We start from the raw sequence: 15,261 nt of genomic DNA, 5'->3' as shown, positions 1-15,261 counted from the left end.
ACGGGGAGCACTAACTCACCCGACCTGCGATACATAATATCAAAAATCTAGAGAGCTCAGCTCACCCTCATAATCCTCAAACAGATAAATAAATATCTGGGAGCTCAGCTTCCTCCATTCGCAGTAGTAGATAACATATGCATCCAAGCAATCTCACATATGTAAGTTTACAACTCCATAAAATTAAGTTATTACAACCCCATATAAAAATAATTCACTACTGGTACATGCAAAGTTTCAAAATTGAACAAAAGATAATAAAAGTAAAACTAAACTTTTTTTGTTAAACTAGTGAGAAAAGAACGCTGATTATTTTTAATAAGTCTACCTATCACCTGAGAAAAAATAATTAAACAGGGGTAAGCGTTCAACTCATAGAGTAAGATATTGATTTTAAATATAATTTTTATAACTATCTAGATCTAATGCATTTCCTATGTATGAAAATGCAGCATAATCACATAGTATCAAACAATTCAAGCAATACTTGCACAAAAGATAACTTAGAGCATGCACACACCCGTGTGTCACATCAATACATATATGAGAGCTGTCCCCTATACAGCTCTCATAATCCAATACCTACCAGTGAGGTCAACTCAAGTCAGACCTCCACTTAATAATCCAAGTACGAGGGTTAGCGAGATCAACTCAAAGCCGTATTTACCCCGACTTACCCATGTATAAGGATCGGGTCCTAATGAGTCAAGCTCCATCCGTGACTACCCATCCTACCCAAGTCCTTATCCATACCATATGTACACCAATGCATGCACACAGCTCCAAATTACCTTAAGGCAATATCTGCAAACAAGTTCAATAAAATATGCAACAAAAAAGGATTAAAACGAAACAAAGGACTTAAACAATTAAAGACATCCTAAATTTCATGTCGAAAATCTAATAGAGTTTTCCTTGTACCTAGAACCTACCCAACCTGTAAAACAGCTCAAACAGTACTTCTTAATCTAAAGGCCGTAGGCCCACAACACAACAACATCATAATGCCCCTCCTAGGCCTGCCACAATAGCCAAAACTCACATATTTACATTATTAAGCTATTAAGCTTAAAACTAACATTTTGCAAAAACTATCCAAACTAACCCCAAAAATTCTATAATCATGCCCTGCAGCCCTTAACAATGGTATTATACTAATACAATTGGAATCATAATTTTTTAGCTACCCACGAATATTTTATGAATTTTATTCTAAACTCAACCTTAGGTTAAATAGGGCATTTGGAGTTCAGGCTTACCTATGCAAATTCTGACACCTTGAACATGACCAGGGCATATGAAAAATGGTGGAAAGCATTATAATATTGACCCAGCTCCAAAGTGGGCTCGACAACCCATGTGTTTGGCCCAAAAATATAGTCCCAATGATCGGTAAAATTTCCTCAAAACGAAAATACCTACGCGAAGCCCACAATACCAGAAGTTAGAATACAATTTTTATTTAATTAAAAAAACTCATTAAAAACCTAAAAAATCACTAGTAAATTCATAGGACCCATTAGATTTTCAGTGTCGAAAAAATTTTTAATTGATGTTATTGCAAAGCTCTTGACGAGTAGAACATGCTAGTGGTCTCAAAATTTCAGTGGGGTTCACAGTTTGAGAGAAATCTAGCTCAAAAGTGGAAAAGGGCCAAAACTTTTTGGACTAGATTCGCATAAACTACTCGATGAAAATTGGTAAAATTAATGTCTATGGAAAGTTCTCGAGGAGTAGAACACAATGGAGATAAGACCCGGTCCGATTGGTGGTTAAAATCACTGAAAACGGTGAGAAGAAGTGAAATGGCTGGCATGAGGAGGGAGGAAGTTTGGGCATGTTTTCTAATCGAAAAACGAGGTAACGACGGCGGGTAAGGGTGGCTAGTGAGGCACCGGTGAGGGAGGAAAGAGGGAGGAGAGAGAAAAAGAAGAGAGAAGGAGGAGAGCTCAATAAACGGGAGAAAAGGGGAGGGGAAAAAGAAAGGGTCGATCCAATTCGACTAGTCTGATTCGATTTAGCATACCTAAAATTTGATTTTTGCTCTGCCCTAGGACCCAAAATGAGATCCCAAAATTTCGATAAAATTACAGAAAACTCAAAAAAATTTATAAAGTCAAAATATATTTTTAAACTTGCCACATGGTCTTAAATTAACTTTTAAAAATCATTAAATTTAATTATCTTGAAAAATAAAAACTTGATTGCAAAAACCCAAAAAAATTCAAATTATATACCATAATATTTAATACATTAAAATATAAAAATTTATGCATAAAATAATTATTTAAAAATTTGAGATATTACAGTTCCCAACCCCCCCCCCCCCCTACTTTGGCAAGATTTGAAATCAATGCAAAAGCATTACTCAAATTTTATCAAAGTGACAACACAATTTTTTGAAAACCATTTAAAAGCAAATGAAATATCAGCTATGAAGATTGAGTATATCTTGCTCTGTTGATATACCTTCTGCCTGAGTTAAGTTCAGGACTTTGAGTTACGAGACTAGCTACAGTTTCACAATGGTGAAAACCAACTATATATTTCTTTGTCAATACCATCTGTGTTATGAGACTAGCTACGGTCCCACAATAGTGATAACTGTGTAATTTAAAACTTCGAGTGTATCTTACTCTGTTGATACCCTGTGTCATGGGACTAGCTACAATCTCACAACAATGAAAACTGTGTGATTTGAAATTTCGAGTATATCTTGCTTTGTCAATACCTTCTGTGTCATGGGACTAACTATGGTTTCACAACAGTGATAATTGTGTGATTTGAAAATTTTTGGATTCGTATTTAGGACTGCAGCCTTAAAATGCCTATGTATCTCCTTTTTTAAAGAAGAATCAGATCCACATTTAGTTCTACACTTGAAAACTATGGTGATGCATGATTTTCTATGACTTAGACATCTACAAATGATACGTTGATGCATGATTGTTTATGCCTTGTACAACTATGTCATGCGCCGTAAACAAAGTTTAAGGACTTACCAAAAATCTGTGATTTGAAAAATAAGATGACTGGATCTCAAAATTATCTATGATCTATGTGCTTTCTTTCCTTCATTTATGCATGCTTATTTCCATTGGGAAATATCTTTGAAAACTTCAATGGGAAATGAATATCATTGGGGATTTTTCTAAAAATTTCAAAGCTTTAATAGTGGTATTGTAAATAATTCATTAGGGAGATAATAATCTTTCAAAACTTTTCAAAAAAATGCACACCAAGAGACTACCTCTAGATTAAAATATAATTTCTCTCTGATTTTTCTTTAAAGTCCCTTTTTCCTTCTTATTATGGGTTGTCATTCTAATATCAAATTTAAGCCCATGTCTTGTCTTGATTCATTCTTCAGTGTGTTTATTCTTTGTGCCCTAATTTTTGCCTAAAATGTCCTTTTGGGTTTTCATATCAGTGGGCTTATTCTAACTTTGTCTAAATTGCCTTCTTTAGATTTTCAACTTAGTGTGCCTTGTTTTTTCATATTGTTATCAAGGAATTCATATAATTGACTTTTTTTTTGCCAAAGCTCTTAATCTATCATGATGAGAAAAAATTACATTGAATCTAAAACATGCGATCCTTCCATTTAACTATTTGATATAACCTTCAAGACACAAGTATTTGTAATCATAATTAGATAAAATTCATTTCTTGTCATGCAATAAAAAAACTCTTTATTAATTCAGTTACACCATTATCCATTTTCCATTCAATTTTGTGAAATTTCTAACCTTTTAAAGTCAGAAATAAAACTATAACCTGCTGAATGACTCTTTCGGGTTTTCTATCCAAATCTTCCCTCACTCTTTTTTTGCCTAGACTTAGGTTTTTAGCTTAGTATTTATTATTTTTCTTTTCTTCTCTTTTGACCTTAACTTTTGACTAGACTGCCCTTTGTGGGTTTTCAGCCTATCTCACACAAAGTGTCTTTTGAGCCTGTCAAGGTTAATTGGTTCCCGGAACTCATTTTTATCTAATTCAAATATTCTCACAGCACCTCCTAACAAGATTTTCTTAACAATATATGGACCATCCTAGTTTGACTTGAATTTTCCTCTTTCATCAAAAGGAAAGGGCCAAGCTTGTTTCAGTACTAGCTGTCTTATTTAATCTTTCTCGGCCTCACCTTTTTATTAAAGGCTCATGCAATTTTCCTTTAGTAAGACTACATGTGATATAAGGCCCTCATTCTCTTCTCATCAATCAGAGCCAATTCCTCATATTTTTTCTTAGTCCACACATTTTCTGGGACTTCAGCTTTAAGCATCACTCATAAGGATTCAACTTTTAGCTCAGTGAGTAGCACTACTTCAGTCTCATACCCTAAAGAGAATGGGGTTGTCCCCATGGATGTTCTTGTAGTAGTGCGATAACCACAAAAAGCATAAGAGAGCTTCTCATGTCAATCCTTATAGGTTTTAAGCATCTTCCTCAAAATACTTTTCAAATTCTTATTTGTTGCTTCAATTGCTCCGTTAGTTTGCTGCCTATATGGTGAAGACTAATGATGCTTAATCTTAAACTCTACGATCAATTCCAGAAAATTACCCTTAAACTGAGTGCCATTATCCAAGATTATCTCGTAAGGTACCTCTAATCGGCAAATTAAATTCTACCATACAAACTTGCTCATCTACTTAGCACCCACTACCTTGAAGGATTCAGTCTCAACCCATTTAGTGAAATAGCCAATTGCCACAATTATAAATCTATGGCTATTAGAAGCCATGGGATAAATCTTTCCAATGATGTCCATGCCCCAAACCGAAAATGGTCACGGCAAGGTCTTACTGTAGAGCTCACTTGGAGGTAGATGATTCAGATTCCAATGGAGGCTAGTGCAATTCACCTCGTCTGCATTTCGATATAGCTAAGCCCATCTTCAACCAAATCACTAACTACACTGCTGGTATTGTTCCTATCCAATACTGCAAGTTAGATGATAATGGCATTTCCTTGCAACCTGGTGTAAAGGGTTAACATGGGAAAATTTAATACCGCGAAACCGATATACATACCACAATTTCATCATAACCGTTGATTGTGATAGGTTTCACTACAATCACGGTTATGGTTACAACGGTTTTACCAAATAAATCCTTATTAAAATGTGTAGGTAGGTCTTATATTTAAATAAGTTGCATTGGCCGTAGAGTTCCTTGCCAGTAGAAGGAATCAGGTTCACAACAATGAGGAATCCATAGTTCAACCAGGTCATAGTGTGGAATGTTAGCGCAACTAGAGATGTTAGCGTTCAAGTGAAGGGCAATGATAAGCTTAGGTGGACTCCAATGGAAACAGACTAGGGTTCCACCTAGGAAACCAGTGCTCATATGGTTGGAGTCACTAACCTTCATGGTTAGAGCAAGTGATGGCAGATGCTCAACTTCATGGCAGTTGCCTCTAAGAACTGACAATTTGTTCAGGCATGAAGGCAAGAACTTCAAGTAGAGCAACACAACAAATCCTAATTGCTGATTATGGGTATGTAGGGATTCTGCTAACAGAATTGTAACCATTAGAATTATTTTAATATACCACCTCTAACTTTTACTTAATGATGTTTGTATTGTCTACTCCAATCTCCATAATGTTTGTTCATCACCTAAGAAGAAGAAGAAGAAGAAGAAGAAGAAGAAGGAGACCCTGCTCTAGCCAAATTTCAATTCAACAAGAATGCTCATTTCATGATATGCTCACATAAACATCATCACTATCACTCACATTCAACATTTCATGGGAAACTGAAATTCCTTTGGGTCAAACCATCACTAAATATTTTACATTTAGAATGAGATGAATACTTAAATAATGTCCCAAAACTGCCAACTTCAGTCCACATCTGCATGCTATTTACTTCTCTAGCAAAACAATTTCTTCGACTTGTGGACTGTGATTATGGCTTTCATAGTGTATAACCTGTGATTTTACTGATTATCTATTGCATTTCCTCTCTTGCTTAATTAGTCATGTCCAAGCATGTACGTCACTTGATTTCTTCTGTTTTTTCATTTTCCTTTTCTCCTCTTTTGTATCTGTCCTTGCTTCCAACCGTTTAAACTGCAGCAAACGGATTTCTTGCAATTTTGTTTTCGCATCTTTAAAGAGTGCATCTGATCTAGAAGCCATCAATTGCTGATATATTAAAAGGACCAAAGAAAAAAAAACATTAAGAAGTATATAAACCCAAAGGCTGAAGCAGATGAAAAAGTCAAAGGAATTAAGAGAAGGGAAGGAAGAGGGGGTGGGGTGGGTGTGCGTGGAATGGTCTCAGTCTACCATTTGTAATGAAAATTCATTCTAATATTCATACCTTCAGATGATCCATTGCTGCAAGATTGAATCCAAGTGTATCCTTGCACTCCTGGAAGGCCCAAATATCATCTTGTCAATGTAGACTCTCAAATTTCTCATGCTCCACTTAATATAACATGATATGAAGTAAAATGCATCATTGCAGAGAATATACTACGCACAAATCAGGCATATGTTATGACAGGACCAATGTTGAATTGGATTTTCACCTAACTTGATGAAATGTATACTCAATAAGGCTGAACCTATATACTAAATAAGGCTGAACCGTACAAATACCTTGACTCTTGCATAAAGAATGTCCTTGAGAACAGTCAACACAGGTCTTGCAGCTGGGGTAGTAACTAACTGATTATGATGTGTCTGCAATAGCACGGTAGCAACCCTGCAAACAAGCTCAACCTGGAATGCAAAGCAAGTAATAACTTTTTTTTTTTTCCAAAAGCAAGTAATAACTTAACAACTAAATAATTTGATGTTGACATAGAAACTTATTCTATCATGTGCAAGCCATGAATGGTTTAAAGTAGGTGGAGAAACCAATGACTATATGGAGATGATTAGCACAACATAGAAACAAAACAGGTAACAACTTCTAATGTTATTTAATAAATGCTAGCACATGATGAATACACAATTTTGTTCATTCAAATGCAAACGACTGCCAACCTTATCAGGATTTGAGGCCCAATCCTTCAAGTATGAGAGCAGCTTCAGAGCATCCGAGAATGGTAAAGCCTGCAAAGAAAACCACTTCTCCTTAGACTTCTAAGAATAATAATCCAAACCAGAAATCAGGACCTAATCAACTTAAGCATGTCCTTAAGAGCATAATCATATGGCAGAAGGAATAGGTTTTTTTTTTTTTTCTTCTCTGTTGACAAGGCATTTTTACTTTTAGAAGTAATAAGGACCCCATACTTCTCTCTCTCTCAATTATTTGATGCAGACCAGATGTGCAATATATTATCTTCATCTGACTTGAGCAATTATGAGAATGAGACATGGTGACATTTCATCAGCAACAAGGATCATAAGAAAGGTTTCAGCACCTTCAGAGAGACAATTGCACTCAATATAATCAGCTGATTTTTCCAAATTGGACTCCTTAATTTTTGATGTGTGTACAACCTAAATTGACTACATGCTGCTTAGGTCATAGACAAAAAATGACATGGAACCACCCAAATCAAATGAACCATGATTCAAAACCGTAAAGATTTGGGATCCATGCAAACCATTAATTTATTTAAGGTTCACACTTGCAAAGAGTAATTTTGGACACACACACGCCCCTATACATGGTAACTGGTTCATCTACCATCTACCATACTGGTAAACACACCAATTAACATTTAGGTGAACCCTATACAAGTTTTTATAAAAGCAATTACACAGTACTCACATACCAGTAATGTCTGCTCCAGATCATTGGTGTGAACATTTGAAATTGCACGAAGAACATAATCAGATGCTGCAAGCCCATGCAAAATAGGGTTTGGTTGGAACTCAGTAACTCTTCCCCTGGTTTTCTCCTCCTGATGAATACAAATATAGGCATATGAATTCTAAAATAGACAGAATGGTACCATGTTAAAGGTTTCTCAGAGTAATATGATGTGCACACACAATTGAGTAAAATTCAAATGTTACGATGCTCAGGTCCTAATTCTATATCAGAAACAGTTAAGGAATGCTTCTATTCTTCACAAGTCAGGTAAAGCATGCTAAATTAGAAAAACAAAGGTTAGATACTGAAATTTGTAGCCTACAAAAGATACTTCTTGTCAATTCAATATTTATCTGGGCTGAATGAGTCAAAAAAATGCCGAAACATGGACTGAAGGTCACATATGTCAAGTCAAGTAAAACCAATCTATTTTTCTTCTTTAAGGCTAATCTAATCTCTCATTTGAAGTAAGATGTCTCCCTCTTAAAACCAAATTCTCATGGTCATGAAAAGAAGAAATCTAAGTTGAAGAACAACGCATTTCACTGTCATTATAGTCTTGGCAGGACCTGCCAGGACCAAGTTTCCTTTGCTGCACGCATATTTTGTACTGATACCCATTCATCATGTATTGAGCCTAAGCAACAGAGCACCCATACTTCAAATCAGAGCTTCACGCCATTCATTCAAAAAAAAAAATTACATGCTTAAAACAATTTCTTGTAACCATAATTTGTTTCTAAAAGATCACCAGTCACCTCATGTTTCAATCAGCTCACAAATTTCATTTTCCAGGAAGCCAATAGGAAAATATTTCAAAAATAAATGATAGGCACTAAAGCCATCATAAACATATTGTCCTTTGGAACCAAATACCATTCTAGGATAACTCATAAAATTAATTAGGGTAACAACAAAAGTTCAGACCATGAAAAACTTACAAATTTGATAAGCTTAAATATAAACTGCCAGAACTCAAGAGCAACTATTCATAGAGTGATTTGGCAGATGATCAGGTATCAACTAGCATATCCAGTTACCTCTCTCTCTCTCTCTCTCTCTCTCTCTCTCTCTCTCTCTCTCTCACTCTCTAGTATTTTGCTCATTTTGAAGGAAGTGAGGATAATTAGCAGTAATGAATTGAAATTTCCTTCATTTGTTTGGGTATTAAAAAGAGGATTGAAGCGAAGGAAAACTAAAGAAAAATGTTCCCTCTAAGTCTACTTTCTATATCCTTTTATTTTGGAAGGAAATCAATGGAAATTAAAGAATAAATAAAGTGGAATGTTACTTTACTAATATAAACAAAAGCTATTTATTAAGGATATAACAATAAAATTAAATTTAACTTTCTCCTTTATTAATGAGACATCCTACCAATATAAAGAAAATTACTTTCTGTTTCTTTTTTTTTTCCTTCCCTTCATTCATATGATTTATATTCTTTTCCCTCGTATTAATATTCAAACAAAGCATTAGTTTTCTCCCCCTTACCCCACTCCACCCTCACCGGCTCACCCTAACCTGGGGAAACCTTCTCTTGCTGGCAGATAGAATAATCAGGCACAAGAACACAAGACTTCAGAGACTGAATTATGGACCTGTATTGCAGGGAAAAGAGGGTGGGGAAGAGAGAGAGAGAGAGAGAGAGAAAGAGAGAGAGAGAGAGAGAGAAGGAGAGAATTTAAACTTTTCTTTGAAAAACTTCTGATGAACATGTCAAAAAAAAAAGAGAGAGAGAGAGAGAGAGAGAGGGAGGGAGAGAGAGGCATTAAATGACAGCAAAATCAGACTTAGAGAAGAACCAATAAACCTCATGCTCAGCAATGCGCTTCAGTTCCACCTCTGCTGCATCTAATGCATCAATAATCAAGTCAGTTGCTGTAAGGGTTTCTTGAGTTCTCTTTCCTGCCAAGGCCACAGCTCCCTCCTCTGGGAGTTCGTCCTTGGGTGCATATCTGTTTTCAAATGCATTGTCAAGGTCAGCCTCAAACATTTCTTCCAATCTTTTTTCCTTCTCTTCCTGCAAGCAAAAGGACACATTTTACTGGGTATAATTTAATCACTTCCGTATATTAACTGTATCAGGATTCAGGAGTACACTAGGAGAAATAAAATAACTAATGAAATAACTGAAACCATAAAAGAATACTTCAATGAAAAATGGTTCTTCCGTCCGATCCCAGCGACGTATGGATCGGTCATGAGACCCTGTGACAACAAAATCACCACGGTTGCTGATTGCAAGACACCAAACATCTGCATGATGTCCCTCAAGAGTTAAAAGCAGTTCAAACTTATCAGCATCCCAGTATTTTACAAGGCGATCTTTCCCAACACTGAACATGTAATGTGTATTGCGCACAAATTGTACTGCCATAACACTACAACAGAAATAGCTCATCAGGATTTTACACACAGGTCAATGGTAAAGGAAACTTTTAGTTCATGTACAATTATAAATATGGCGCACCTATCAGCATGGGCAAAAAGGGATTTGTGGCAGTCACCAAAATCCAAACCCCAAATTTTTAAATTTTTATCTGCCGAACCAGTAACGATCAAATCTCCATCTGATGAGATATCCATACATAGCACAGGCAGTTTGTGACCATATAATGAAAGGAAAAATTTAAGTGTATCCACAAAGAAAACCTGAATACATTCATGTAAATGTGACAGAACCGTTAGTGACTTGTAGTAATACAGATGTGCTTATCATACAAATTTATTCAACCACCACACAACATTCCCATAGAAATTTACAAGTGTTATATCCTATCAGCGTGTATCCTGTTATGTTACTTGGACTCCATTTTTTCTGAAATTGTCATAGATTTTGCCACTTACTAATGTCAAAATTACCAATGCCAAAATATTATTTCACACAAGAGTTTTAGAATACAGTGGTGAGCTGAAGTAACCAAAAATTGTTAAGAAATGAAGCCAAGCAAACAAAACTTGTTCCCAAGCTTATAATTTGATATAGATATTCTAAACCCAGAATTTTTTTTTTTCTAAGTTTCGATCACGAAATACTAAAGGTTAACCATCGTCATTCCACATATCAATTAATTTTCAGTCCTTTATCCTCATTATTTCAATTTTAACTAGCAAAGCTCGTTCACCTCTTTTCTTTTTTTCTTATTTTTATTTTGACTTGTCCTAGAGCCAAGCCACAGAATGGACAGGTGCCCTCATACTTTGCGTACATGTAACCTAATAAGCACTTAAAAAGAAACCTATATAGCCAAGATCACAGAAAAGATATTCAAAATTGAAAAGGTTAAAGAAGTCAATTTGACCTTCACTGTGCAATCCAAAAGTGCAACAGCAATATATTTAGCATCAGGGCTAACCACAACCACTAGAACATCATCATTCATCTTCATAGTTCTCACATTTGACACCGTGAGGTGCTTAGTATCCTGTAAATTGAACAGAAACAATCTAGCCTCACTACCATATCAAGCATGATAGCTGCATATCTTCATTTCAAGAAAAGTTTGTCTTAGCAGCCTATATAAATTACAAGAAGCAATTCAGAAAAGTATACTTTTTCAAATGATGCTTGCTGTAATAGAACATGAAATTTTTCTAGCCCTTTGTGGAATATTTTTCTCCAGAAGGACAGAATAATGTTTTTCCAAACGTAAAAAAAGGTTTTCAACGTAAAAATAGTTTGGAAATTAAGTTTAAAGAAAAAGGATGATACATAACACTAACATGAATACATGGATATGAAAGACCATACTTGACCAGGTTTCTGCTTCACTTGATACTCCCAGAACTTAACATCATGATCTGCACTGCCCGTGACAAAACCATTTTCATTTGGAATGGGAGCAATAGACCGTACTGAACCACCATGAGCTTCCACTACCTCAATACAAGTGCCACTACCAATTTCGATTATTTCTATTTTTCCATCTTTAGTTCCAACAAGAGCATACTTGTTATGCGGAACAATCAAGCCACACAGTCCATACCCAGAATCAATGGTTCGAAGACAAGAACCAGTACTTGGATTCCAAAACTTTACAGCATTGTGACTTGTGGACATCAAAACAGTATTATCTGAACAAAGTGTAACGCTTCTGACATCAGAACGGTGCCCCTGGAGCTCAATAGATAGAGATTTTGTAGCTGTATTGCTTTCGATAGAATAAAATTCCAATAAATTATTATTCAAAGACAATGCTAAAGTGGCTAAGGAGTTTTTAGGAGTGACTGGATTAAAGGAGATGGAACAGATCTTTTTGCTAGCGCGAACAGTTTGAAGCAGCTTAAAAACATCAGGAACTGTAACCATAAGGGCCCCTCCTTCTTCAGTTAAAAGTTTGGCATCTTTAATTTCAGTTGACTCGGCTGTCCCTTTTGCAGACTTCTTCTCTTTCTTCCTATGAACCCTACGTTTCGCTTTACGCTTTGCTTCATTTTCATCCAGTACACGGAATATGTCCACTGTTTTTCCTGCCACTTGACAAGCCAGCAAATTTCCTGACTTGTTGAATCTCACGGTTGCAACTCTATCCTTATTCTGTCTCTGAACTTCACCAAACAGCTTCAAAACTTCCCATTTATTTTGAGTAGACGAATCTCCACCGTTCATAATTTCAACTCTATTTTCATTCAATATGCGTTGCCCATCCACCAATTCATGCTTAAGCAAGTAAAATCGAAGTTCTGGATCTGCAGAACCAGTTACCAAATATCTTTCCTCTGGATCAATATCAATTGACCAAATTTCACTGTGATGGCCACTAATTATTTGCATACAGTACTGCGTCTCAAGATCCCAAACTCTCAAAAATTTGTCTTTGGAGGAACTGACAAGTTTTTTCCCAGACTCCAAGAAAACAAGATCAGTGACCTGCAATATGCAATATGAGAACCATCCAAAACAGAAATAAAGGTGATGACCAAGAATAACAAATAAACCAGCAAAGGTCACAATTCATCAACTTAATTGAAAATGCCATAGCAAACCTGGTCTCGATGCCCTCGGAGGCGAAAAAGGCCAGTCTCACCAACCACATCCCATAGTATGATATCATTATCTTTACTTCCAGATGCAAGCAATGAGCCAGACTTGTTGTACCTTAGAACAGTGATGGCCCCTTTGTGTCCATTCAATGTGGTCTCACAGGTTCCTTTGTCACCATCCCAAATTCTTATACTACCATCGGCATACCCACTGGCAACCTACATTCAGATTCAAAAGTCACTTTCACATTCTCATCTATAAAATTTGTGGAAATAAACTGCATTCTGAAAAAGACTCTAAATTTCGGACGTCTAAATCAAACAAAATACTACCATATCTATAGACAAAAATAAACATTATAAATTCTCCTAATAATATTAAAAACTTTTTAAAAGATCAGACATTTGACATTAATAGGGACACTGCAAACCTAAAAATAGGAAATAATTTTCCCTTCACTCTAGAGTCCCAGAAAACAAACAACTCCATTAAGCAGAACCATATTTATTCCATTCAATAGAGGTTTTTCCCAGAGACATATAACAAGTTAAACTCAACCATTCATCCTTAGCTCAATTTTTCCCATGTAGTTAGCAACTAAACAGAAGAGAAAGAGAGCAATTGATTAATTACCAGAGACGAAGGAGAAGATGCAATAGAGGTGACGGCGAGGGAGGGACCACTGCGAGAGGACGTAGAAGGAACTAGGGTTTTTGTGCAGATGCCTTGGCGCACGTGCCAAACTCCGACCTTCTCGAGAGCCGCAGCTAGAAGGTGCTTCCCGGAGGTGTCGTATGCGATATTCGAATCTATCGATGCTATTACACCAAACGACACCGCCGGCTCGTACCTCAGGTACGCCTTCACCATTGTTGCTCTTTCCTTTGCTTTGCTGCTGCTATGAAGTTCCTTGAGGTTTTAAGGGTTTTACACTTTCGCATGTGATGTTAGCGGGTATACATTTTTTATTATTGAATTTTTTATAATATTATTAATATATTAAATAATTTGAAACAAATACTGCATTATAATTTTGCAAATTAACATATTAAAGTGAACAATTAAGACTATAGTATTTATAATATGATAATTTTTTTATTTTAAAAATAATTTATAACAATTGAGATAAATATAATTATTTAATGGCTAAAATAATCAAAATAAATAAAATTCTAAAATTAAATAATATAATAGATAAATGAAAAAAAAATCTTACTTCAAGTAGTTATTGTTCTATGAACAATAAAAGACTTTTTTTTTAATCAAAACTCTTAAATTCAGTATATATGAATAAATTTACAAAATATAATAGTTAAAGAAAAAAATTTTCCCCCAAGTTACCGGTCCCATGAACAGTAATATATAATCACCATAAAATCACTATTGAATTAGGTTTAAGAATACAAGAAAGAAATTTTATTTTATTATATTATAATTAAAAGAAAAATCTTAAACAGTAACTTAGGATATGTATATATAATAAAATACCTAAATCAAATTTTGAAGGAGACTTAAATGATGTCCCTTCTAATTAAAAAGAAAAAAAATAGTAGCATGTGAACAGATTTTATCATGCAAGAATAAAAAAGCAAGCTTTTAATTTAGTGATAAAATAAAAAAATTATAAAAAAAATAGAGACACCAAAAATAGAGGATTGCAACATGATAAGATAATCATTATACTTAGGACATTAAATATAATTTTATTAAAAATAAAATTATTTTAATTAAAATAATAATTAAATAATTTAAAGGTAATTGAAATTAAAATAAAAAAATTAAAATGATAAATATGTTTGTGTGGGAGGTGTTGTGTGGAAAAGGGAAGAGGATGGGCTAAAATCGAAAAAAATAAAAAAAAATGAGAGGTGAAAAATAAAATAAAATAAAAAGAAGGTTATTGTTCCCATGAATACTATTTGAGAGTATGGTTTTAGTATATATATAATTTTTTACTATAGACATGTTGCGCCATCTACACAACATGCTGTATCATGATTTTATGCTCAAATCCAAAAGCAAGGGCTAAGGCCTACATTCATGGGTTGGTGACTTTGGAATAGCAAGGCTCCTTTCTAAAAGCACCAGCAATCCTTCCGAAAGCCAAAATTTCTTCATTGGGACATGGCTCCATGTAATACTTTTCAAACTTTTTTGTTAAATTACTACATGTATCAGCTTGACATATCCAGGATAAGGGTAAACTTTTATTATTGCAGATTAATCCCTCAAGCTTTTATTAAAATTTTCATATAAATATTTTTTAATTATTTAGACAAATTTGGAAAACCAATACCATTTTGAGCAAGAGACAGATTAAAAATGGTAATGGTATAGAGTTGTCTAAGGAGAACTCCAATCCCATTAAAGTCAAATGAAAAAAAAAAAAATTAAAAACATCTGCAGTTAGTAAACACTAACAACTTTCAGCAACATTCCAACATTTCACCAACTTTCAACTTAAGTCATCAAAATACTAGTTTCCCAAGCT

At 34.8% G+C, this 15,261-nt stretch overlaps 1 protein-coding gene across 1 annotated transcript; it reads right to left on the bottom strand.

Moving 5' to 3' along the window:
• Positions 1 to 5,670: 5,670 nt before the first annotated feature.
• On the bottom strand, positions 5,671 to 13,715 carry LOC110666271 (uncharacterized). The gene is made up of 12 exons (XM_058148598.1): positions 13,404 to 13,715; positions 12,773 to 12,988; positions 11,538 to 12,656; positions 11,089 to 11,211; positions 10,257 to 10,438; positions 9,936 to 10,167; positions 9,597 to 9,806; positions 7,743 to 7,871; positions 7,003 to 7,071; positions 6,613 to 6,735; positions 6,332 to 6,382; positions 5,671 to 6,153 (listed from the first exon to the last, which is right to left on the bottom strand). Exons 1-12 carry the CDS (start codon positions 13,638 to 13,640, stop codon positions 5,986 to 5,988), a joined length of 2,859 nt encoding a protein of 952 aa, XP_058004581.1. The 5' UTR covers positions 13,641 to 13,715; the 3' UTR covers positions 5,671 to 5,985.
• Positions 13,716 to 15,261: the final 1,546 nt, after the last annotated feature.

This window comes from Hevea brasiliensis, chromosome 6 (genome assembly GCF_030052815.1).
Source record: "Hevea brasiliensis isolate MT/VB/25A 57/8 chromosome 6, ASM3005281v1, whole genome shotgun sequence".
In the NCBI taxonomy this organism is placed as follows: domain Eukaryota; kingdom Viridiplantae; phylum Streptophyta; class Magnoliopsida; order Malpighiales; family Euphorbiaceae; genus Hevea; species Hevea brasiliensis.
The sequence above is the reverse complement of the archived record's forward strand: the minus strand, read 5'-3'. Positions and strand labels throughout refer to the sequence as shown.